The sequence below is a fragment of the Chenopodium quinoa genome, unplaced genomic scaffold (genome assembly GCF_001683475.1).
Source record: "Chenopodium quinoa cultivar QQ74 unplaced genomic scaffold, ASM168347v1, whole genome shotgun sequence".
Classification (NCBI taxonomy): Eukaryota; Viridiplantae; Streptophyta; class Magnoliopsida; order Caryophyllales; family Amaranthaceae; genus Chenopodium; species Chenopodium quinoa.
In genome coordinates, this window is record NW_018743199.1 from 3,126,694 (window position 1) to 3,153,850 (window position 27,157).

Sequence of the window (27,157 nt, forward strand, 5' to 3'; positions counted from 1 at the left end):
TAACAGGAGGTTTGGTGGATGAAGTTAACGTCGCTTTATTGTAAAATTGTCCCCTCCATTTTCATCATCAAAGTAGGTTGACCCTATCTTTCAATCTAATACACACCTTTTATTTTAAATTAGTTGTGATCTTTGTTTCATGTGTGTGTTGTTTGGTTGAGCATTATATTAGTCTCCCAAGATTTTATTTACTCGTACTTGTATAACGCGTCCATAATAGTAAGAAAATTTAGGATTTAAATTGTTACAAGTTGTGACGAAAATAAAAGACGCATATTTTTTTTACACTTGTATAATTTCTTGATTCTAAAGATGAATACAATAAATTAGGGATAATAGATAAGAAAAATAGTGAGTAGCGACGCTAGGTTTCTTTCACATCAAAGCTGAACAACTCCCTAGAAAATATGAAGAGCACAGGTCACATCTGACAATTGAATCTTCTTAAGATGAAAGTCTGATGTTCAAGTGAATTTAAACCTAAATGCCAAAACTGTACAACATCATCGGAGATGATATGATGGCGTTTCCATTCGCAACAAAATTATACACCATCTAAACTAAACTAGCCTCTACATGCCCGGTAAAAATAAATACATCACCACCTTTCAGAAGATGATTCTGTCACACTGAACTGAGGACAGGGACTTAGTGGCAGGAAGCTCCAATAAGCTCCTTGATGGTCAACACCCCCACTAAGCCAATTAATTCTGTAGGAACCAACAGAAAAGGCAGAAACATCCAGCAGGCAAGTCGAGAACCCTTGTGCTGAGCCATTTGTTTCGAAACATACACACGTCTCCACTGTCTCACTGTCACTTTGATCATCCCCACAATTCAAGAATTCTCTGGTCTGCTTCAAGATATCGCACTGCAATTTCTTATTCAGTTCTATCAAAGCACCTGTTTCCGATTCTTGATAGCTTGTCCACCCTTTTCCACTGGGCTGTCTATTACATCTTGTCCCCAAAGATGATGTTTTACATGAAAGGATGCAATGGACCTTGGAGAATCTTGAGCAGACATCTGATGTCACATTCTTAAGCTGAATACATAGATTGAGAGCTAGTTGGGATCCCCGAGAGACACAAATCTCATTTTCTTTTCTACTACCAGCACTTGTAGAAATAAGCAAAGAACCCACAGTAGGCCTGAAATATAAGTCAATTTAATTTTTGAAAAGATAGATTTGTCTAGGGATAAACTTTTTAAAAAAATGAAAAAAAAAAAAAATGATTTCACAGCAACAATTGGTATATAATGCATTAGTCCAGAACACGCATGTCAGCTAACAATGCGTTTGGAAGCGAAAATTGGAAAAAAAAAAAAAAAAGGGAATGTAAGGAATCGAGGGAGAGTGATGAAACTTTTTTCCTAAAATTTTAGTATGGGTTGAAAAAGCGAGGGAAATGGAGATTGCCAATTTGAGGTCAGATTTTAATAAACCAAATATTTAACCCATAAGCCCACTTTTCCCTCTCCTTCCTTGCCCTTCATTATCTTCCACCATTGCTATTGAAACACAATAAATCAATTATGCCTCTTTGTGAACAATTGAATAAATCAACAGTCCAACACAATCCTAATGCCCTATAAGTTCGAATATTACAGTAAATATAATGTGATGCTTCATAATCCTATCCCATAGGTCTAATCCTGCATTTCATGATAGTGTGAACCTAAGTAATGCTTCACAACAGCTCTAGTAATTCAATTCATCAGTGTCATTATAATTGGAAAAGGCATTTAAATACTCTTAAGTCTTAAGTGAAGGATCACAGTGAAAGAAACATTCAACAGGTCTAAAACAATAATCACAGATTACCATTATAACATCAATTATCAGCCATCAATCAATATAGATGTAACAAGATATAAATTATATATCAAATCAAAATGCAGCACCATCATACCTTAGTCTGAAAAAATACTTGGGAACCCGGAAAGGTATATGCATCCATGCTTCAACTATATTCAACAGGAGTTGCATACGATCCTTATAAGCTTGCCACATTGTATCCTCGTCTTCTGCACTCATGCACTCATTTTGCAATTTCATTAATCGCCTAACACTAGATCTGCACAATGTAAGAAGATCTTCTGAGACATGATTAACTTTTGGTATCCCATGTCCAGACAGAAAATGCAAAAATCTCTCAGGCATCTGACATTCTTTTAAGAGTGACATGAGATTTTTACACATCTCCAAGTCCGTATGCCACAATCGCACAGCTAAGTCTTTTATGATGACACTCTGGCAATAACCTGATTCTTTTGTCAGATCAACAAAATCAGGTGAATTAGGAATCAAATTGATGAACTCTGTGCAGAAGGCCAACGCTGAACAACCAAATGCAAGGGCTGAAATTTGTTTGAAGCTTCTGGAGTCTAAGTCAACAAAAGACGAGGAAATCATATCATATTCCTTTGCCATACTAGCTAGTTTTGCAGATACTCGAACCAAAGAAGACATCATGTCTTTCATCTTTTGAACAATAGGTTGGCCATCAGTAAAATCACTTTCCCCGTGCCTACTACTCTCGAGGCCTGCCTTGGGAAATAGATAATCATTTAAGAGTTTCATCATATCCACCATTACAAGTAGAACCTTCTGTCTCAATGCCATGAACCACCTTTGGAAACAAAGGGTTTGCGTTTGTAAAGAAATGGCTTCCAAAATCTTGACAGATGAACAAGTATCATCAAACGCATTTATAAGTTTTTCAATGTACCCATCCACAGTCAATGGCACCAAGACATGGTCCAGAGGCAAACAGCAAGATCCTTTCTGAAGCAGCACCTTGACATTCTTCTCAGAACGGGAAAACTTAACTAAGAATTTTAACCACTGGCTGCAAAGTTCAGACTGAACCTTTGCTTCCAGATGTTGAAATATAAAACTTGCCACATCCCATCCTCCCTTACAAGATGCATATCTTCCAGCTTTGTAAGCACACCAATTATATCCTCCTGTGAGCATGTTTGTTGCACATACATAGATAATTGCATCACTTTCAACCAATTTACTGGGAGACCCATTCAGTCTTTGAACAGAATTGCCTGACTTATCCTCAGGCATGAAATGGTTCCAGTTGACAAGGGCATGCAGAAGAAGGGCAAAGAATGTGTGGGTAGAACAATCAAATAAATTGTTGTCACAAATAAAGGACACCATTAGTTTCAATTTGCAAGATATTTCATTTGTCATAGCACACGAATCCTCCAGAGTTTCCAGGAAAGCCACCAAAAATCTGTAGACGTAAAACATCAACACATGCATAGAGCAACTTTGTTTTGCTCTTGTATTAACAACTTTGTGTACCTCAGGATTCTGTATTGCAGACAAAGGTATGTTTTGCAATTCTGCCATATTCTTGATAATAAAGTGTAGTTTATCCACTATGAAATCACCTAATTCTGAATGATTCTCAACCAATAAAAGTAGCAATTTGAGCATGCTTCCTAGTTCTTGCTCTACTTGACAGTTAGAGGTCCCATCTAACACCAGCCGCACCAATACAGTTATCTGATCACTGATAACTGAGACAACTCCAGAGGGATAAGTAATAGGATTAAACTCCAACATTAGCTCATCTCTTCCCTTCAGCTTATCAGATATACTTACTAAGATTTGAAAAGCTAAGAATCTTACAGAAGGTATTGGGGATCGAGTAGCATCCTCAACATACTTCAATAGCTTTTTGAACTCATCAACATCAATTAAAAGCATATCAAGCATCCCATATGAAAGCATCTGCAAGTAATGCAATAGAATCAAGATAATGAAGATATCTAAGCACGTACATAGATCACTCAATCAAATTGAGTCAACAAAATTACCTTGAGGAAAATATGCAACACTTCACAATGCAAAGCAGAAGGCAGATTTGGTTCATCAAGCATTCTGAACAAATTCTGAAATGGAAAAGCACTAACAGGTAGAAAGCATGCTGCTTGCTCTCCAATATAACGCATGCATCTAAGCACTATACCCTGCAAACGTAAACTTGTTTTCTGAACAAGAATTGAACTAAGCAAGCCTACCTGAACAGAAGCCAGGGGGGAGAGGGTCAAGAAAATGTGATTAAACCTCAATATAGCAGTTACATGTCACAAGCATATCAAAGGGGAGGACTGATAAGTTAGGCAATGGAGTAAAAACAAGCTTCAGGAACTAGTGATTACACAGCCAAGATAAAGCATGAACTGGTGCATTGCCCATGTTTAGTTACAACTATGACTACAAGAAAGAAGATTTTTTTTCTCATATAGCTTATAAAAGTAATAACAGAGATTATTCGGAAATGTGGTACAAAATGAAGCACAGATATACAGCTCTTTAATTCATGTAGCCAACCTAGCAGGCTCTTCACGACCACAAACAAGAGAAGGATCAATAATATGATATTGTAATCTTTACGATGGCATAAAACATCAATAGAAGGTCTACCAAACCTAAAGAAGTTAGCTGCCTTCATCAAGTGATGCCTATAACTCAAAAAATTCAAGGATCATAAGTTGTCAAGAATTCAATGACAAAGTAACTATAAGATGGTACATATAATAAGATTGCCATCAGAACGTTGACTGTTTACCTGATCAGTGATTAGAACGGATGTTTTCAAAGAAAGTTTCGTGAGAGAGATCAACATAGTGGCCAAAATATCCTCTTCTAAAGTTTTTCTTATAAGTTCAGCACCAGCCTGCATTAATCAACAGTAAACAGCTTGATCATACAGCCACATTGCTCTAGAATTTCTAGAGAATCAGAAGCCCCATCAATATGTAGCTGCAATAATGATACAAATAACTATATCAAATGTTTTGACAGACAAAACTGCAAGTTGCAAACTTATTAATAAAGCGTTGTCTGAGATTCTAAAAAGGAAACAATTAACAAAGTCATTGAAAAAACTACACTACTTTCAGTTGAAGTTGTGAGAAAATAAAAGTTAGGGCACATATAATGGTTGACCAATATCTACTAAAACAGTTTTGAATCCTTTTTAACTGAAAGACCCTACCAAAGGCATTGTATCAATGTTGTGATGTGGTACAGTACAATATGGCGAGTTACAGCACAGCTTATTATATACTCTGTACAATGTACTTAAGAGTCCATTTGTTGAGTTGGCCAAGCAGTTACAGTTTATGCATACATAGAGAATGCCTTCTTCACTTGTTCCCTCTTAAAGAGCAACTATTCCATGTGAGTTTGAGACATTATCAGCACATTTCAATGGTAACATTCTTTTCAACAAGGACAACAACCTAGCATAATTCTCATTGTAGGCATGGTCTGAAGAGGTCCCAATGTCACAACCTAATCGTCAACAAGTCTAGAGTCAAAACAGGGCAAGAATGCATAGCATCTTTCACTACAATTAGCATAAACTGTTTTCAGTATGTTGTCCAATAGCAGATCCTTTCACGTACGTGTATAAGAATATTTATGACAGCATGGAATGATTGGTGGGAAGCAAAAAAAAACATATAAATAAAAAGACCTTGTATATTGGGTAAATGTAGGCATTAAAGAGAGAAAAGGCACATTAATTAAAAAGCAATAAAAAAAAGTGAATATAAGTAAAAAGACCTTGTATGATTTCATCGCAAGTAAAACTGAGCATCCCATTTTACGAAAAGTTCGTGCTCCGGCAATTTTTAGAGCTGGCAAGGTTTTTGGTGAATTTATGAGTTTGAGCAGATTCTCCAAGAAAACAAATCCAAAGTCATCTGATATTTCTGACAAGTATTTAGCTGCAAACAGTGACGCCTTGACCTGTAAAGAAATAAGCACAATAATATATCAGCTGGGACTAATTGTCTACAATATTGAAAAGTACGTATTTTGGGCTATGAAAATTGCACAGTCGCCAACACATGGGCATTCTGCAAGAGAGAAGAGTATGGCGACAAGTTGGCCATGGAGGTGTCCTAAAATTGATCAGGGTATTTTATATTGGTTTCATCAGGCAAACAAAATATTTCTTCAATTATGTAAGCCGACCCCAAATCATTTTGGGTCTAAGGCTTTGTATTGTTGTATTTCTTCAATTATTTCAGACATTTCATTAACTCTTGCTTCTCAGCTTGCTTATCAAAATTAAGTGTCACCATAGACCCTCCAGTGGCAAGATCCTAAAGGGTGGTGGCGGAAATCTACCGAATTTGATGGCAAAAGTGCAATTACTAGAGGCAACAACAGTCAGAAGTTTCACCAAGAAATGCAACAAAACATGACTTTCACAATCCAGAAGTTTGTACAGTGCATCAAACTATTAATGTGCAGAGCAACACATGACAGGAGGAAAAAGGGGATGTGCAGAGCAACACATGATAGGGGGGGGGGGGGGGGGAAAGGGGGTTGATCCTGGCATTTAATAATGTTCTATTCTTAATAGCACAGGAGTGACAAGACTAGTACAAACATTAGCCCATATATAAAAGAGTACTCTCAAATGGTGAAAAATAGATGTTTGCCAAATTAATCTCACCAACCTGAAGGGGCCAGGTCAGGATTGAAAAGAAAAACTTAATAAAATTTGGGTTGTTATAGCAGGTTTCATATTGTCAATATATCAGATTACACAAGTTCTTACTTGCAAGTTAAATTATAACCAGATGCAAAGACAATAATATTAAGTAGTAACCAGAAAACAAGGTTAAATCCAAATAAACAACAGACAGCATAGAAGATGCTAAATTGCTAACCAGACCAGGTCCTCACCTCCAAAACATGACAAGAATACAAAGCAGATAGTATTGCATGTCGCATTTCAGCAACATCTTTAGCAAGCTCAGCACAACACCCAAGCAAAATTAAAGCTAATGCTCTGGACTCAACACTCTCATCAGTAAGAACCACTTTAACTCGTCTCAAATATTCCATTTTGTTATCCTCGTCCATGTTTGAAAAGAATCCAAGTGCTTGTCCATATTTCCTCTTGCAGTGCCTCAAAATTGACAAGAACACTCTAACGACAGAATTCTTCATGTCTCTGTCCCCGGATACAAACGTGTCTGCAAGCCTGAGGAGAATCGCATCTGCAAAAAGTCTATCTTCCCCAGGAACTAAGCTGAACAGGTTATACATAGCTAAAGTGGGTTGTGGCTCTGTACTCCACTGCTTTAGCCGAGGACCAATCAGGTTTATTGATTCAATAGGATTACCTGAAAAGATGAGTATAAGCCAACAGATGAATTTTCTCTACAACAAATCATACCCATTATGGCCTCTAAATGAGAAAATCAGAATTTACATTCAACCAACAATTTTCATTCTCAGAAGCTATTGTGATATTACTCGTTAGACATGCCAAGACTTCTGTCAGATCCACATACAAGGCTACAAGCATACAATGCGCCAGCCGCCAAGATACATTTTATCCACAAACAGGCATGCCTTTATATGCAATATCCACATAAATATCTAAACCTATATAATGATTATTTACCTGGTTTTCTGGACCGAAGGCCTTTTTCAAGTTCAATGCTCCAGCCCATAGCAAGTGTAGCAGAAATTTTCTCCATTCAATCCCTTAATGTTGACCGAAATTTTGAAGCTGCCTCTACCAAAGATTCAAAATTCTGCAAAAATACAAGATAAGCAAATAATTATAATCCTGTATGCTCTGAAATTCATTACAGGGACTGTCGGGTAGCAATTTGAGGCTGATTCTATTATTCAAAGTTCCCAGTTGTGGAGGTTGTCAAATTAACATAATCTGGAACTGGAAGAAAACAAAGAAACACTAAAGTTCTTAGGAAGGAGAAAAAATATATATATATATATATTTACAGCTGGCCCAGTCCCACTACATGTGAGTATACCAAGTAAAGCAATTTAATTAATCAAAGAAAGGGGCTCTCACAGGCTCTCAAACACAGTGACAAGAACAAAGATTTGAACAAGCATGCCCAAAAAAAAAATCTGCAGTAACACATAATAATAACAAACTTCATACTTGATACAGAAATTACATTAAGAATTGGCAGATATACCAGGCAAAGAACATCAGAGTTTACAGCAGAATTTTTGCCCAGGACAAGCCTAATAAAAAGCTCACTCAAATTTCATTACTCAATGAGGGATTCTAGAGTTTGCCTGCATTTATTTTTTATGTGTCCACCCACTAACATAACAAGCCAGGCTAGGACCTGCCATCAATTATTTATAAAAATGATTCTTGTAAAAAACAGATTCAATAGCGGGCCATCCCATATGTGGTGTGTTGATAGATATGGGGAGTTAAACAATTCGAGAGAGAATTAGGAGTAGGATTTGGGAATCAGATGGAATGTAGGAGAGAAAAAAAATTCACTTAAGAGAGTATACTGGAGAAAGGAGGGTTGGGAGCTGGAGAGAAAATCAAACAAAAGTTTTTAAAAAAATAAATAAAGAAAGAAAGAAAAAACTTAGTTACAATATTATAAGTTTATAAACCTTTGCAAGCATTATAGCTGCGTGCTTTTCACCTATGTTTTACTATACGACATATTAGAATTTATTCTAGTTTTAGGTTGAATTTGGGTAGCCGTTATTTTTTCTCAACTTACTCTTCCTGAAAATGAAAACACGGTGCGCAAAACAGGGCCTATACAAGACTTAGACAATCCATAGTGTTATGAAATTTTTCTGTCAGTTCTTGTGAACAAATCATCCAAAAGAGAAAAGAAAAGAAAAAAAAAAGGTGAGCCTCCATTTAGTTGATTTCTTCTACATTCAATACATAGTGGATACGAATAAAAGCTAATTGATGAATGAATCTATGAATCCTTGCTGCTATGAGACAGGCCAGACAGCAACATTATTGCAAGAGCGCTAACTAGTTAAGCTCATTTTACATTCATCTCTTTGTTAAAGCACTCACATCTGGTCAATCTAGGAGATGGTTTATCCATTTCTTAATGACTTCAGGCGAGCCATACCAGGGTCTTGAGATATCATCTGAACCAACAGGGGAGTGATATACTCCATCCAAGCTTATATTAAGAGCACCTTCTAAATGAGCAGATACCTCTGGAACAACTCCATCACCCCATACAACTGCCTGCCCACACACTTGCTTGTAACCCTGACCAACAAAGCGAGCTCGAAATGTCACAGTATCCGAAGCTGACTCAGATACATTCACGACTGCAGCTGCTTGGGATGCATCCTCGATTTCATAAGAATTTCCAAATACTGGAGCTCCTTGGATATACCTTCCAGCAATGCATACATACTTTAGTTCAGGAGTATACACAGCTTTAGCACAATGATCTTTAACATAATACAATAGCCCCCTCGTTTGATCAATAACACCAGACACTCCTTTTGGAGGCGGCAAATGTGGAGTTCCAAGTGTCAAAAGCAAGGAGATATCAGACTTCCCAAATTCCTCCATATAAACACGAGCAAGCCATCCTCCCGCCGAATGTCCAATCAAAGAGAGCGGCCTACCCTGAGCAATCTCCTTGGCTTCATTTACAGCCTCATCTACCCTATAAAGGTACCAGTCTAAAACAGGACGAGGACGAAGTGTACCCTTCCAGTAACTAGGGTCTGCTAAACCCGCCGCATTCCTAAACCAATCCAACCTCGAAACTCTAACAACCACACTTTTAACCCCATATTCCTCTAAGCTGACCTGCAGCCTCTGGTAATCCCCTGAATTATTCCCCAGACCAGGGAGTATTACAGCAGGGCGAGGCGCTTCCAAAGAAGTGACCGGAGTTACAACAGGGACACACCGAGGAACATTAGAAAGCAACCGGGGTTTCGAATACAATTGTGGATTCTGAGGTTTATGTGGCCAAGACCATTGCAAGGGTGAAGCTACTGCCATATATGCTTCACTTCACTAAGCAATTGTTCAATGATTGCCTTAGTGGTAAGACCCTTCACTGGTACTATGAATTCAATTCCAAAAATCCTAATTCCTCCTAAAAATTTTCAAAGCCCACAATTGTACACGTAGAATTCCTAGCTTTGCAATTTTGGGTTTTTTTGCCCCACAAATTAATATTATAGTTTACAAATTAAGACAACAATACCCATAATTCCCTGATCTATTTCCCACTATTGCCACTCCCCCAAAAAGGCAAAAACCCTTTGTAAATCATCAATCACTCCAATTCAGAACTAGGGTTCAAGCTTAATGTTTTCACAAAATTAATCATAATTCAATAATTAGAATAAGCATGTGGGTAAAATTAACAACAGAAATCACAAAAACAAAAAAATAAACCAAAAATAATTAACGAAATAAATAAACTTGATTTAGTTGCTAACCTCTAAGCAGAAAAGCTGTAGAATGAAGTTTTAGGGTTTCACCAAACATGAATTTGTGAGAGAGAAAATGAAAATTGGGAGTAAAAATGGTGGTTGAGCTAATGAAGAGAATAGATTAAAGAAGAATCAATGTGTTGTTCGATGCGAACGTCAAGTATGTTAGATACTGTTAAGTTACATGCCCTCGCCATGGCCGGCGATTTTTTCCGGGAGCTTCTTCGCTTCTCCGCCGAGTAGCGTTTTCCGCCGTCGTCGTAGTGCTTCTCTTTCGTCGTGATGCGAGTTTTCTCCCTCTTAAAATGTTAGGAAAAATAGGAGAAGCAGTAAATAATAAGGGAAAAATTACCCGGAATAATCCCACTTTGGCCCGTCCGTCCAAAATAATCCCAGATTATTTTTAAATAATCCGACTTTTATATCCACTTCGCTCCTAATGGTCCTAGAGACTTTTTAATTAAGTTTAATTTACACGTGTCATCACGTGATTGATCAAAAAAATAATTTTCTATTTAATTTTGTTTTAAGAATGGATTATTAATAATTAACATTAATTATTTATTTTAATAATTTTACAAAAAAAAAAAAAAAAAACCTACAATTAACCCTAGCCCCACCGCAACCTCAGCCAACTCGCCGCCCTGCCACCAGCCAGACGAGGCCCAGAGCAGCCAGACTCGCCGCGCCGCGCCATTCCCCTACTCGGAGCTGCTCTCCAACCCTCCCCTACCCTTTTACCCACCACAACCACTAACGAAATCAAGATGTGCGAAGAGGAGAAGGGCCAAAATCGAGAAGTTGGAAGGGGATAAGGGTCGAATTCAGAGCGTGGGGAAGGGGAGGTAGCCGGAAAAGGGATTGGGGAAGGGGAAGGGGGCTGGGATCGGGACAGAGAAAGGATTTTAAAGGTTGGGGGATAGTTTTTACTGGGTTTCGTGGCGGTGGGGAGGGAGGTTCGTGGGAGGGGGAAGGGAAGGAGGGCGTCGGCGAGAGAGCTTCTGGGTGGTCGGCGGCTCGGCGCTGCAGGAGAGCTTGTTGGCGGTCGTCGATGCTGTGGAACAATGGAATCCTGCAGCTCGTCGGCAGGAACAGCGACGGGGAGGGTAGGTTTTGCTGGTGAGGATTTTTTTTTTTGAGAGAAGCTGGTGGGGATTTTTGAAATAATTAATTAATTTTTTCTAACTTTTTTTAAAAAAAAAACTTTTGTTAATTTTTAGACCAATTGTCGCCAACACGTGTCAGTGCAACTTGTTATAACAGGTTAGTTGACCGGTTGGGACCATTGGGAGCGAAGAGAATATAAAGGTCGGATTATTTAAAAATAATGCAAAGGTGGGATTATTTTTGGCGGACGGACCAAAGATGGGATTATTCCGGGCAATTTTTCCAATAATAAGGGTCTGTTCTCGTACTTTTATTTTCAGTTCAGTTCAGCTTCTAATATCCTTCTCTTATAAAATACTCCGTATTTATTTCATTTTATTTCAATTCACTTCAGCTCAGTTCAGTCTATGAAAAAAGGCCCTAAATACTCCCCTTTTAAGCAAAAACAAACTCTTTCATTCAAATTGCGAGGGAAATTGAATTTCACTACAAAATTTTAGGTGTAGTGAAGTCAATTACTAGCAGTTTTGTTATAAAATGACAATCGAACACAATTTAGTATGGAGTAGTTAGTGGTCTTTGTACCAACAACGTTTTACTAGAATGCTAAAAAATTGAACTACTAGAGACTAGGAGGGTGTGTCATGTGCGAAATATAAATTATACTCGTAATTGAACTAATGTTATGTTTCATTCAGAAATATTTCCATTTATTAGCATAAACATAAACATAATGTGAAGCCAAGGCTGCCAAGCTGAGCCGCTGAAGGCATGATGAGATTGGTTACTAAAGTCATTTCAGCAATAAATTGCCTCGGGCAAAACTTGGATTCGTAAGTACTTCTTCCATCCCATATTAGATGTCAAATTTTATCAATGAAAATTGGAATCATTAATTGTGATGCTTCTCACCATTTAGATTACCTGAAAATGTTAAAAATTGGCTTTAATGGAACATGAAATGATTTTGTTGTTTGCTATTGAAAACTTGACAAATATTGTGTGACATCCTAAACAGGAAATTTAAAGAACTACCATAACGGAGAAAGAACTACAGATCATCTAAGACAATCATAAAAAGCCTGCAACCAAGGACCATTCATCTAGTGAACCTCCTAGCGTAATAAAATCCGATGGCGGTACACAGCCAGGCCCAACACCCGTGAATTAGCACATCTGATACTTTGTTTGTGACACGATTCTGGTTCCACACACGATGATCTTGGTATAACAACTCCCACACTACTATTCATATTTCATCAGCCAAATGTTTAGAATTGACAACAGCAAAACCATTATGCCATTGATATTGGACATCTTATAAAAAATCACCTTCACATTAATAACCAATAATGAGAAGCAAAACATCACAGGAAAACGAGGATAACCTGCTTCTATCTCTCAGACTAAAAATACAATCAGAAATACAAAATCAACACATCTCCAACATGAAAACATCCTCATAAGCCATAGTCCATGCTTAAACTGTCACTGAAGAACATTTGTACATCAAGGCAGCACTTTTATCCAAATGGAACAAATCGAAAGTTGACAGCATATCAAATTTCTTATGTAAGATCATCGTCATCATTATCTTGGGCCTTCAGTTTTTCCTTTACTCTTAGAAGAAGGGTAGTCTTCCATGCGTCCTATGCATCAAAGTTCAAAAAAACAATCTTAACAATGCACATGGTAAAAATTGCCCCAAATACATTACAGAAATCTAACTCACAGCTTGAGAACGGACACTAGACTAATAAACTATATGCTGACATCAGACTAATGTGCCTTATCCAGCAACAGATTGACTACAACAAAGGGAGCAGCAATCTCACCAAAGAAAAACAAGGGGGTAGGGGGGAGGGGGGGGTGGAGTAAAGCAGTTACAATCTTCACGAATTGCTGGCACAGCAGTATACACTTTTTGAGGGGCATAGATTGTCCCCAAACTGCTATTACACTATAAACTAATTAGCCTATTAAGCAAAATTTTCAATATCTGCAATTGCAGCAGTACATCCTTCTAAATCTAATGAATGACTAGTATAATGGATTTTGGATTTTAGGTAGGAAACTAAAAACAATGTTGCACGTACAAAATAGAACTAGTAGCGGATGACAATAAACCCAAGAGGCCAAGAGTCATTTAAATATTCTGTCAAAGACAAAGGTATACTAGCTCTAGGTACATCCAAGGCTATTTGTTTTGCTTATTTGGAGAGAGAACTCCAATGAAGCAATGAGGAAAAGTGTAGAAACTAGCCTACACTCTATTGTATAACAGACTCTCCCCAAGTCATTATATCCACCCAGTAGAACATAAACTCTGAGGTCTCTGACTTGAGTTTACTTGCCCTAAAGCTGGACACAAATGCATGTATGTGAAAAATCGTAGGATGACATTTGCATGGCAATATATAAACAGACAGTTTAAATTTCAGGAAAAGATCCATGCATATCTTCATTTCATTCAAAAGAACATTAACAGTAAGTGAACTGATCTATTTAACAAAACTTATACCAGTGGGGTCATGCTATCGAACTCTTTAACAAGATCCGTAAATTTTGCAACATCTTGCTCATCGATTGCAGAAGCCAAACCCTGCAAACACAAAACAAACCAGAAACCTCTTTCAGAGTCCAAAAGCATAGATAACAATGTAATCTAGTCAGTCTGCTCATGCAATCCAGAACTTTTTTCATATTATACTAATGCTCCTTGTTATTCAAACTAGTAAACTAATCTGATGTGGAAATCATTTTGTCTGAAACCTGTATATGAATTTGAAAATCTTGTTTGGTCTGAAATTATCTCTTCTTCTGAATTTATATGTTCTTTAAAAATCTTAACTTGTGTCAACGTATCTTGTCTGGAATAAATCAAAATAAGTTCAATAATTTGAAGAAGACAGGGCCTTCCAGCCCAACATACATAGGAGTATTGGACACGACACAATTTTAAATAAACACCCAATATAGCAGTTATTCAATGCCCACTATTCCCATTACTCATCTTAGTAAGATATTTATGGAAAGACAATCATAGACCATTACTACTATGAAAACTTTTCAGGTAAATTTTGAAATAGTACAAGTGACAAAAAATAATCCTAATAAAGAGAGTATAAGTATCTTCAAATTGCAAAAGAATCTAGAAGACGTCCTACATATAAATCATTTGGCCAACAATTGAAGATGCATTAAGAGATGGAAATGAGAAAACTAAAGAGGAGGCAGTTATTTGGTTTAGCAATTTAATCGTTTATGGCAATTTATTCAAGTTTAGGTCGATACTGCGCCAATTTAAAAATCTCCCTGAATGGTATTACATTATGTAGTAGACACTTAAAAGCAATAATTATTCCCTTAAATACATTCTTTTGGGTCAATAAAAAATTTAACGGAAAAACATTAGATAACAGAGCATAGAAAACAAGAGACATACCGAAAGCAATTTGTATTCACGAGTACCAGAAAAGGTAGGATCCAGATCCTGAAAATTCAAGAACGATGTTATGAGAATTTTGTAATACGAAATCAGAACTTCAAAGTTTCTAATAAAATAGGGAAGGAAAAAAAAACCTGATATTTTTCCAATGCATTGGTTATTGAAACAACATCGCCCTTACAAAGGTGGCAAAGCCCAGCATTGAGAAGGTGGCCTTTGACTCCATATTTTAGCAATGAATTATTCAGAGATTGGCGTCCTATGTCTTCATAGATCTCAATCGCCTTCGGATACCTAAATGAACCATTTAGTTCATGAATACACTAAGTCACTAATTAATCTGTACCTACTTTCACACTAAAGGAAAGCAAACAGTGCATGAAAATGGTAATGGACGCTCAGAAGTCCATCTGACAGGCAAAAAAAACAATGCAGAGAAACTTCTGTGGTAGGGATAGGGTGGACAGCGCAGAAAATACATATCAAATACTGTCAAACAAACTATGTTAAAACCCCAGAGCATATTTAAGTTCCAAAGTCCAAATTGCCAGTAGTTTTTTTTATTAAGGAGCTTTCCTAAATGTAGAAACCACATGCAGAGCCACTAGTTCGTGATCCAGGAAGAATGGCAGAGGCATCAAAAAAGGAAAAAGAAAAAGGATTGTGCAGCCAGTAAATACACCAATAGTTCCACATGTCTTTTGATATTTGCCAAATAGAATTTTGTTTACCCAAGGCTCCCAGCATGTCTTCTGGTTTTTGGCAATCAAATGATTTATGCAGCTTAGAGAGGTAAGAAAAAGGATTGTGCTCCAGTAAATACACCAATAGTCTCCAAGAAATCCTCCCATGACCAGCAGAAACTCACAGCAAAGGAAATTAAAAATAAAATAAAATATTCTGCAATTCCATTCAACCATAATTTCAAGAACCCTAATAATATGATATTGCATCACCACAAAATTACATACTCCCATTAGATAAAATTTAAAAGTTAAAATTACTCCAATTAAGCCAAAATGTACAAGACACAAGAACCAGTTTGCATCACAACTCAGCAAAATAAGAAGCTAAATTGCAGCGGGAATAGCCCACAAACAATTTTCCAGATTTAACCATTAAATTTAAATCTCACGGGACATCACTGTAGTAAGTTTCTGATTCATTTCTATGCAGACAAACATATAAGAATTATCGCACAAAAAATCACACTTAAGTACCTATTGTCCAATGCTCTAAAGTTCCACAAACAGACCAAATTATATTTTTCCATGGTTCGAGTTGGATAAACAATCAAGTTGTAATATCACTACTTAGTAACTTCAAGCATGAATATACAAGGTGGATCAGACAGAAGAGCCAGCAATTAATGCTTTGACACAACATTTTTAGTAAAGCATATGTATGTTCCTACCGATAAATAAATAAAAAGGATCCACCATCAGAAATAACTAATGTCATGTGTCATGACAATCCCTCGGTTATTGGACAATGCATACAGCATCATATATAGTGAAAAGTTAGACCAGATGGCGAGCAGAACAGGAAATGCTTGATTGTTAAAAATGCAAGATGGAAGGGGAAGAAGCATACTGTTCCAACTGTGCAGAATATTGTGCAACTTTTTGTCTGCACTGGTTTGCAGAGGTCGTCACCTCTTCACTTTGAAAAAGATCAGCAGCTTTTTCATGCCAAGCTATAGCCTGCTCCAAATTCTCATCAGTCTCATGTATTTCTGCGATTTCCTGTGCACAAGAGATAAATCCTGAGTGACAATGGTGTTATTGTAACTGTCAATAATCATTTTTATTTTTTTTAAAAAAAACACTAAAACCTATGCTATTTGTCACTCATACTGTACAGATTCAAAATTCAGTAAATAACAAGCGGAATAGTTTCTGGCTGTCATCTAAACTTCAAAAGTGACCCGATTAATGATAACGTAGATACTTGCTAAAGAGAATATTGAAAGGAAGCACCACCAAGGTATCAGAAAGAGATTAACTCACATACAAGTATAAACCACATAGAGAAAAAACTGACTTACAACCATATAGTTTACAGACATGAATCGTACCTTACAGTATCTTGCAGCCATGCTGAGTCTTCCCATTTCAAGAAAGCTATTCACAGCCTGCTCCAAGCAAGATACAGCCTCTGCAAGGAATAAAATTCAAAACACAACACTCGTCTCAGCCAAAAAGTAGGTACTTAACGCAAAAGGCCCACATATCAAAAACTAGTGGAAAATTAGCAATTCTACCAGAAACATAATTTGCTATATGCATCATTTTGACAATAAGAAAAATTAAAAAATACACAACAATGTGGAATTCAGCTGGATGTGTTTTGGCAAAATGTAGACCTCAGATAATCAGTCCCACGTTTCCCAGCACATATGACCAAATACTGCAAATGCCATTCCTTCCAGACAATTCAAGGCAGTTTTAATTTACAGAAACAATTACAGCTATTAACCTAAAACATTTTACCAATTTTTGCCAGTGCCTTGGGTCAAATAGGATATTTCCTAACATCACCAGAGCTTATCCTACAACAAAGATAAGGCCTTTGAAGAAATACAACTTTTTCTACTACCTCCGTTTCATATTATTTGCAACGATTAGACATTTTTCCTCTCTACTTGAGGTCAAATCGTTGCAAATAATATGAAACGGAGGTAGTATAAAAAACCCTTTAAAGAAAAGGTATGCAGACAACCACAAGTGATTTCGACAACATTGAGCATAGTATTCGACCAAGTTTCTCTTCCAATCATTATTTTATTAGCTATCAGATATAATTCCAATACATCAAAATATTATACTAAATGGTTAGCTAAAATTTCCACCCGTGCGTCTATATACCTCTCCATACTCATCTTCGATGATAAAAATGACAACAAAGAAACCTATAGCTTGACAATAGAAGACAAATGTAACTCCAAAAGGAAAAAGTTTCCTAAAAGTTGATGAAATAGTACCAAACTACCAATTACATAAACTAGCAAGATGAGCAAAGACGAAAATATTTTCCAGAGATCAATTATGATACATCTTGAAGCTTAATTAAAGTGCTCAAATGTGTATACAATTACTAAACCTGATATTGAGGTCGGTATTTTCTAGCTAAAACCAATGGCACTTTAATGATAATTGTTAGTGTGAGTGAGTGAGTGAGTGTATGATTCTATATGTTGATAACGTAGTTGGAAACGTAACTGAAAAAAGAAGTAATTATTTCACTAAGGAGATATGAAAATGGAAAAACAATAAACATGCACTGTTCGACAACCATCACAAATTCACAATTCATTATTACCCTTGGATGAAGTCTTCTTATAAGCATGACCTGCCTCAGCATAAGCATTGGCAGCTTCATGTTTGCTATCCACCTGCATACACGAAATTAAAACAATTATCACAACCACATACATGTAAATTTAAATTAAAAATTTCCTCTTATGCAACAATATTCACCTTCAAATAACAGTTTGCCAACTTAAGATAAGCAGCACCAGCCTTATCCCCTGAAAATCATAAATAACGTCATCGAGAACACGTTATTAAGCACGCTATACAATCATCAATCACATCTTTCCTATTTCAGATATTGATAATTAGTGCACTCTACCAAAAACACAAATGATCAAAAACAACAATTCTGAAGATCAGTCTCAATCAACCACATCAAAAATTCAAAATGTACTTAGTCTCAACCTCAATCAATTGGAAACTTATCGATCCTTATCACAAATCAGATCTATTTCCCTACGAATACCAGAAAACAAGAATTCAATGCCGAACAACAAAAATGCGCATATTCATCTGATTTAAACAAACGAACATCAATTTTTCCAAATTAATTTTATTGTTCAATCAATGCTAATACTAAAACAACACCGATAACAACAATCAATCACAAAAAATCAGATTCAACACACTCAAACAAACCATAAACCCTAACTATCCAACAATCGAACAAAACAAATCAAAATTCGATAGATTAATCATCGATCGATCAATCGAAATCAAATGATTGTATAATAAACTAAAATGATTGATAAAACAACAGAAAAAGAAGGAAATCATACATGCTTTGGCAAGTTTGTAAGAATTGGCGGCTTTTTCGAACAATTCAGCAGCATCTTCGTGTTTGTTGCTGAATAATCCCCAACTAGTAAGCTTTTTCTCGGCTTTCTTCTCGAAATCATCTCCTCGTGCTATGTGATCACCCATTTTCGCTTTCTCTGCAAGTTTTTCTCTCTCCTGGTTTTTGTGTTTCTCTCTCTTCGGTGGGTGATTTTCTGTTTTTCAGGCAGCGCGTGGGATGAGGATGTGTTCAATACTTCAAATGTGAAATGTCTGATTTTTTTTTTGTGAAATGCCGAAAGCCCGAAAGGTATGGTGCAATTATGGGCATGGAATTTTATTTTTGTTAAAAAGTATAATCAACAAGAATATTTTTGTTGTGCTTATAATGATGTGGCATTGAAGAGTAGATGATGATATGTTGAAATGGTCGCTTTGATTGGGAATTCTTGTTGCATCTGATCTAATTTTTATTACGGCACTTAAAATGGTAAATGTCATGTAGAAAGATTGAGTTTTTTTTTAGTTGATTCGTATAATTTAATCTTGTACTAACGACTTGGATGGGATGAAACTGAAGATAGTTGGACTTGATTCATTTGATTGTTGAAGTATTTCGTGATTATTGTAAAACAAGTGATTGTGTAAGTATTAAATACAATATAGTGAGAACAAGAAGAAAATTATTTAAGATTTCAAGCGTTATTGTCCTTATAAGTTAAGTTTTAAATCAAAATGTTGCACAATTCTGTTTATTCCATTATTGTTCATCATTTAGACATATATTGATTGCCAAAAGTACTCCATTATAGCAAACAAGATAAATTCACACATCCATATGGTGAGATGAGATCAAGAGGACATTTTTAAACACTCATACTCACGTGACAAATACTTCCTCTGTTCTATTAATATTGCAACAAGGAGGAAATTACGCATTCCAATGCATATTTTATATGCTAGATATCTATAATTGTGTAAGAGTAAAAATTATAAAAATTTGATATTGTGAAATTATTTTATAAGACGAATCCAATAAAATCTCACATGACTATATTTTGCATAACGTATAAATCATATTGTATGGTCAATCAAGAGTGGTGAATAGTGCATAAAGCTCATTGTTGCAATATTAACAGAACGGAGGAAGTATTACTTTCTCAATTCTCCATTTTGCCATTTGTCAAAAAAAAAAAAAAAAAAATCTCCATTTTGCCAATATGCCGTCAATGATTCAATCTATGGTATCTAGAGAGAGGGAAAAAAATAAAAAAGAAGAGAAAACTAGCGAAAAGTTTAGTCATAAAAAATACTTGAATAAAACTAGTCATTTAGCTTCTCACTCTTGCTCAAATCGGCAATTTTCAATTTTTTTTTTTCTTCTTAATCCAATAAACTAGAGTAAAGGTTTTTTTTTTTTTTAATAACGAAATTCACGATTTCCAATAGACCCACCTACTTCATTCCAATATTTTCTTGCAAGAATATAATCCCTAAATATGTGTACATTACAATTCTCATGTTAATGTACAAGCTAATGCAATTTCCATATTTTCTGAACACATTTTATTAATCACCTATTTATTTCTAGCGATAAGAGAAGTTAATGAATTTTATTGAGCAAAAAGAGGTAATTATAATTGTGGATTCTTCCTACAAAAGTATGTTATAGGTAAAAGATTAGTTGTAACCTTAACTCCTTTAAGACCCTGTTGTTTTGTGAATTTCAGCAGAGCAGAGGAGAACAACTTTAAAAAATGAGATCTAAGTCGTTTATTTTACCCTCTTTAGTCTTTAATGAGTACTCCCTCCGTTTTTTTTATATGCATTACTTTTCTTTTATGGGTGTTTTTTTTATATGCATCACTTCTATATTTGATAAAGTTATATTTTATTATTTTTCTCTCTTACTTTAAACCCCACTCAAATTATTTTATCATTTTTCTCTCTTATAAAAAAAAAAAAAAAAAAAAAAAAAACACGGAGGGAGTACTACTTGTAAGTACTTCGAAGTGGACAGGACTTAGTGTAGGTAGGAGGAAATGGCGCTGAGTTAAGTTGGGCCCAATAATACGATACAGAATTAAGTTACCCAATCCAAACGATACGTTGTTTGTTTGGGGCCTTGGGTCATGTGGTGTTCGAGCAGAGACAGCAAATGACAAGTTATTGGCTCCAATGTCAAGCAATAACAATTGGATTTGACCGGTTCTTTTGAACTAAACTGAATTAAATTAAACTATAAAGTAATACGTTCAAATAATATGCTCCGTATGTTATAATAACAAATCTAATACCTATTCAACCTCACATAGTCACATCTCAATATTATCATAGTACTTTGTACTCGATGATTATAATTACTCGTATTAATTAGCATTCGGCTCTTGTAGTGATCATCCTTTATACGAAGTATTTTAAATAAATAAGTTTTAATTTGCACAATACTAGCACGTATCTTTTTTATTTCAATGGATTTTTCTGATTTAGTTAATAAAAATTTAATGTCATGTTAAACAATACTCCATACTCCGTACCAATGATATGATTTTTTTTATTTTATTAAATAAACATATTCTCTTCAATTAAATAATGTATATGTGTCCTGCAAAGATGTATACCGGTTTTATTAAAAAAAAAAAAATTATACGTATGTATATCTTATTTATTAATTATTTTTTTAATGTAAGAAGAAGAACCATGACCAGACCCTCAAGACACACTGTTGTTTTGGTCCAATATTTGCGAGTCAAATACTTTAAATGTGAGGGGAAAAGATAAAGGATCCTCACTTTCAATAAGTTGGAAAGTACAATATTTCCCACTAAATCAATCTTAGCTTATTAAAATCACATTTATACACCGACGATCAAGCTGACATGTCTGATAAGGCATAATAATTAATAAGAGGACAAGTGGAAGTAGAAGAGGTCTAAATCAAGCATGGAATAAAACAAAAACAAGAGGAAATAAGTGACCCAAATCATGCCCATCAAGAGCCAGTTCATTTGATTAGGTTTACCCTCTATTGATCCACAATTGCCCCAAAATGGGGCCGAAACACAGATGAGAATTAAGTCAAACAATAATGTCAATTCTCTATATTTATGTTTCCTTCCAATAATAACACACTTTGCCTAAGTTTTTGCATTATATATTATGTTAATTACATGTCGTGTTACGTTTCTTAACCACACGAAAGTTCATTGCTATTATCATTAATCATTGTCGTCATCTAGGCGCAAAACTCTTACTTTTATCAGGTATCTTCTCATGTTTCAAGTAATTGTATTTATGGTTTAGCAAGAAGGTTCAATACGCTATTTGTCATTTTCATTACTAGTACTTTCGATTTTATTGTCATTTTTAACTGTTAATTTATATTTAAAGTTGTATTTATTGCACAAAGAAAATAAGGAAAGTGAAAAATCACGAGAATTTGAAGATTAAGATTAGAAGAGGTGATAACCCCATATAGAGTGTAGTTTTGAATACTCGAAAAGAATCACAAACCATAGAATGGGTTACATTTGTATTTACAATCAAGTTCCCGAGGAGTATATATATTTAACTATTTAAATACAATGAAAATAAACTATTTACAAAGTAATAGTAGTATTTAAAGTTCAATGAACTTTCGTTTAATTTGACATTATCCCAAACAAAATAGGGTCATAGTCAATACTCACCAAATATCTTGTCTTTTAAAACCTTAATCTATCACATTATTCCACTTATTTTATACGGAGTACTAGAATTGAGTTGGTCAATAAGTTAAAATAAATTTAGTTCAGATACACCAATAAATAATATAAAAGTCAAATTATTACGTACATAAATTGTGTACTCCGCATGTAAAGTCATATAACAAATCCACAACTCCTATAACGAATCCACAACTATACAGATAATATAAGATTGAATCACATTGTAATATTGTATACAATACACTCATTAGGACCTATAGTACCACTGCACATACCGCTTTCAATGACCAAAAATATCAAATTCTATAAGGATAGCCGTGTGCTAGACTGGGTTTTATCCATTTTTACAAGATCTAAAAAGAAAGCCAACTTTCTCAAGCCAACTCTCTCTATTTATATTCTTATTTTTCTCACTCTTTCTCAATCATATACGCAGGCACAAAATCTAGCTTGAAAAAGGGCAACATCACAAAACTTAGCTTCAAATCTTCAAACCCCACCAAAAAAAAACCCAGAAAATGAAGGGAAAAGAAGAAAGAGAAACAGAATCAAGAATTGAAATCCCTTTACTGGAGAAATTGGATGATGAAGAAGATTCAGGAGGAAAAGGGGCAAGTTTAACAAGTGCAGTATTCAATATATCAACTACTATGATTGGGGCTGGAATTATGTCAATTCCTGCAACTTTTAAGGTTCTGGGTGTTTTTCCAGCTTTGATTGTTCTTGTAATTGTTGCAATTATGGGAGATATTACTGGAGAATATATGTTAAGGTATACTCATTCTGGAAAGTCAACTACTTATGCTGGATTGATGGGGGAGTCTTTTGGTAGAGTTGGTTCACTTGCTTTGCAAATTTGTGTTATGATTACTAGTTTTGGGTGTCTTATCATCTATCTCATTATTATTGGTAAGTTGGTTTTTGTTCTTAATCTCTATTTTATTTTTTTAATATAAAATGGATATTTAATTTTCATATTATTTGTGTATTTGGTGATTGTTTGAAACTTTGAATATGTGGATTCATATTGATGAGCTTTTGGATAACTATTAAGAATTTAAGATGGCTATTGGGAAATCAGACCAAGTATTTGAGGGTCTCCTATAGTCCTATACGTTATAAGCTTATAACCCTGACCTCGTGTTACCGGGTTCTTTATTTTACCTCATATACTTGAATGGGACCATAACTGGAAGAATCTAAGGGTGTTGGGTGGCCTATATGTTACGACCCCATGTTACCGGACTCTTTATTTTACCCCGAGTGTGACCATAGATGTAAGAATTTGAGGGTATCTTCTGAGAGTATGTTGTATGCGCTCGTATTGGTAACCATCAACTTTTGCTTCATAAATTAGCAATGTTTGACACTTGAAACGCGTACAATATGATATTGATATACTGCTAATATGGACTCGTTGTGGACCAATAAAATGATACAATGTAATTTGTTGATTGGCTGTCTTGTTTGTATATATATATGGAGTATAATTCTTGTAATAATGCTTCAATATTAGCCCTGCATGTATGTGTGGTCATGTAGTGCCTGTCTGAAAAATAAATTGGCATAATAACAGCTTCATAATCTGATCTAAACTTTGAGGGTGAAAGTATAATTTGTAGTTGGTTTCCTGCAACTGGTCTAATTATTGATGGTTAATGGGCACTAAACTGCAATTTGTCCACTAATTATTCTAAGAAAGGTACATGCCTGTCTCTGTATGATTGTTACTTAACATTGGTGGTCTTAGAGTCCTAAACTCCTAATCTATTTATTGTCATGGACCTTAGAAACATGTGGCAAGGAGACACCTCAAACTAGTCTTTAAGAGTTTTCAACTTCTGAAACACTTAATAGAGTTGAAAATGAAAGTTATAATTATTCATGCGAAATTGCTAATGATATGTTTTTGTAAATTTTCATGCAACTGTATAACAAAAATCTGCTCTAGCCTCTAGGTCTTTAACCAATGATATTTTTGTGCTTAGCCTCATTAGCTATCATAACCTGAAACGGTAGAATCTATCCGATTGATCAGAATCCTGTAACTTTACGGTTTTACATGGGACTAACTACCTTTTATTTCCTTTCAGGGGACGTGCTTTCTGGAACCCATTCCGGGAGCACCATCCACACTGGACTACTACAGGAATGGTTTGGGTTTTATTGGTGGACTTCGCGTGCCTTTGCAATTCTCTTTGTGGTGCTTCTTGTTATCCTTCCTCTGGTGTTGTTTCGTCGTGTAGGTCAGTACTTCAGACAGTCCTGTAAAATTAATATTCCCTGTGGCTAATGGATATTGCTTGTGTCATTATTGTTTGGAATTCTGCTGTTTTATTTCAACTTCTTACCTTGTCCTTATTTTTCTGTTCAGATTCACTTAGGTACACTTCATTATTGGCAATTCTCCTTGCCTTAGTGTTTGTTGTCATATCCTCAATATTGGCAATAGAAGCAATGTTGGAAGGAAAAACACAAAACCTGAAACTAGTGCCTGATTTTTCCCGTCAAGGCTCAATCCTCAGTCTTTTTACCACCATCCCAGTTTTTATGACTGCTTTTGGATATCAACTCAATGGTAAGGGTGCTGAACACTATGCTATCAGCTGTTAGTTTCTTATTGCTTCTCGGGTTGCTAATATTGTACCTATTGGGTTTTCCTCCTTTTCTTTCTTTCCTTTTCTAGTTTTGAATTCTTGATATCTTATTGTTCGATATGGTACTGGAATAAGTTAGGCAGAATAGAGTTGTATGCTGCTGGTTAAATTGTAGGTGTACATTGAAATTTGGAGTAATTTAAAGAAACTGATAGACATGTGAAATGATAATAATCAACTTGAGGCCGTGTCCATGTTTTCTTCACACAACAATTTACTATTTTTGATTTTTATTTTTAAAAAAGCATAAATCTGTACCAGTGCATCTGTGCATGTAGCTGTTCTCAGCAAGTCAGCATTGATATTCATTTGAATTTACTATATTTTGCAGTTCATCCTATAAGGGCAGAGCTTGGAGAACCTTCAGACATGAGATTGGCTATCAGGATATCACTTGTCATATGCGCTCTCTTTTATTTCTGTATCGGGTTCTTCGGCTATCTATTATTTGGGGATTCTATTGATGCAGACATGCTGGTGAACTTCGATCAGATTGGTCATGGTACTATGATCGGTTTATTAATCAATGCCATTGTTCGATTAAGCTATGCAGTTCATCTCATGCTGGTGTTTCCTTTGATAAATTTCTGTCTGAGAGCCAATTTAGACGAGCTCTTCTTTCCGGACAAGCCTGACTTAGCCAAAGACACACCAAGATTCATATGCCTCACGTCTATAACACTTGTCCTTGCTTATCTAGTTGCAATCGCCATACCAAGCATATGGTACTGCTTCCAGATACTGGGTTCAACAACTGTTGTTTTCCTCATACTCATATTTCCATCCTCTATCATTCTAAGGTACTTTTTAGCAAATTTTAATTTGGTGCTGTTCAGATGCTTGTTAATATGTTAGTTGGCAAAGGATTTGACGGTAATTATTGGCAGGGATATTCATGGGATCTCTACATCATGGGACAAGGTGGTCGCAGTCTTGCTTGTACTTGCTGCGCTATTTACCAGCACAATTGCTATGTGGACCAATTTGTCCACTCCTTCGGGGAGTACAGCCTAACTGTTTTCTCGCAGTCACCCACATTTTAGCAGGTTTTATAGTTGATCGTGATTTGTGCACTTCAGTTCTAGCTGAAGTTTGCTGATCTGGTGATCACACTGGTCAGTTTATCCGTCTCTCTTATTCGTCAGGCTTCATTAATCTTCCGCGCCTGGATTTTCCTGAATTGACACATTTTCTTGTGGTGGTTGATTTAACCAATGTATATTCTTCCTGTAAAATGTAAATATTCTTTTCTGAACCACATTTATCTGTACCAAGTACCAACAAGAGAGAGCTGGTCTGAGTCTCTTTGGTTGAAGCTTCTTAGCATACTGAATTGATTGTTGGAGTTCTCATACTTGTCAGTGAAACTTTAAGGTGAAGGGAAGGCGCTTGTTTTTTTATATTGTGGCTGAATGGAATTTGTCAAACCTGTGAATGAACATGTCAAAGTGGTAGCGATTGCAGCATCGGATCCTCGGTCCAAAGTGCAAGGGATCCTTTAGACCTGTAGTTTGTAAGATCTATGTTGTTACTTTCTTTACAAAATGCTCAATTGTAAATTGTATTGTATCAGTAGCTCAATCTCTTTGGCTCCTGAACCAGTGATTTTAGTTTATGCAGTCATTCTGTTTGTTACTGATCTTGCATGGTATTAATTCATGTAGTCATGTTAGAAATACTCGTAAAACTTAGGCTCTACACCACATCGTTGTAAATTTCTTGTTTTCAGCTTTTAGAGTTAGAAAGGGTAAAATCAATATAAGTTATACTCCGTAAAAAAAAAAAGAAAAAAAAAAAAAGAAATTTAGTCATACCTCTTACTTAGATGTTAATTCAGAAAATTGTAAACAAAAAACGATAAAGATTATTGTACTTAG

General features: G+C 35.6%; 4 protein-coding genes across 7 annotated transcripts; 1 reads left to right on the forward strand and 3 right to left on the reverse strand.

Annotated features, from left to right (window-relative positions):
• Positions 1-276: 276 nt before the first annotated feature.
• On the reverse strand, positions 277-11,577 carry LOC110733524. 4 transcript variants are annotated; one of them, XM_021913587.1, is made up of 8 exons: positions 10,277-11,577; positions 7,458-7,590; positions 6,731-7,173; positions 5,597-5,782; positions 4,596-4,703; positions 3,841-4,044; positions 1,914-3,754; positions 277-1,118 (listed from the first exon to the last, which is right to left on the reverse strand). In XM_021913587.1, the coding sequence occupies exons 2-8, from the start codon at positions 7,531-7,533 to the stop codon at positions 599-601; spliced, it is 3,378 nt and encodes a 1,125-aa protein (XP_021769279.1). In that variant the 5' UTR covers positions 7,534-7,590; positions 10,277-11,577; the 3' UTR covers positions 277-598. The 4 variants fall into 4 exon arrangements, with proteins under 4 accessions (XP_021769279.1, XP_021769277.1, XP_021769280.1 ...); XM_021913585.1 differs by having other exon boundaries at positions 277-1,151; positions 10,277-11,572; XM_021913588.1 differs by having other exon boundaries at positions 277-1,151; positions 3,841-3,993; positions 10,277-11,571.
• LOC110733526 lies at positions 8,684-10,267 on the reverse strand. Its single transcript, XM_021913589.1, has one exon. The coding sequence runs from the start codon at positions 9,828-9,830 to the stop codon at positions 8,880-8,882; it is 951 nt and encodes a 316-aa protein (XP_021769281.1). The 5' UTR covers positions 9,831-10,267; the 3' UTR covers positions 8,684-8,879.
• Positions 11,578-12,329: 752 nt separating the features above from the next.
• LOC110733527 (alpha-soluble NSF attachment protein 2-like) lies at positions 12,330-19,283 on the reverse strand. The gene is made up of 9 exons (XM_021913590.1): positions 18,919-19,283; positions 18,305-18,354; positions 18,147-18,219; positions 16,903-16,982; positions 16,419-16,570; positions 14,960-15,119; positions 14,823-14,870; positions 13,899-13,979; positions 12,330-13,026 (listed from the first exon to the last, which is right to left on the reverse strand). Exons 1-9 carry the CDS (start codon positions 19,061-19,063, stop codon positions 12,946-12,948), a joined length of 870 nt encoding a protein of 289 aa, XP_021769282.1. The 5' UTR covers positions 19,064-19,283; the 3' UTR covers positions 12,330-12,945.
• Positions 19,284-22,764: 3,481 nt separating this feature from the next.
• On the forward strand, positions 22,765-27,065 carry LOC110733528 (amino acid transporter AVT6C-like). Its single transcript, XM_021913592.1, has 5 exons — positions 22,765-23,532; positions 24,717-24,869; positions 24,998-25,201; positions 25,612-26,080; positions 26,168-27,065. The coding sequence occupies exons 1-5, from the start codon at positions 23,142-23,144 to the stop codon at positions 26,292-26,294; spliced, it is 1,344 nt and encodes a 447-aa protein (XP_021769284.1). The 5' UTR covers positions 22,765-23,141; the 3' UTR covers positions 26,295-27,065.
• Positions 27,066-27,157: the final 92 nt, after the last annotated feature.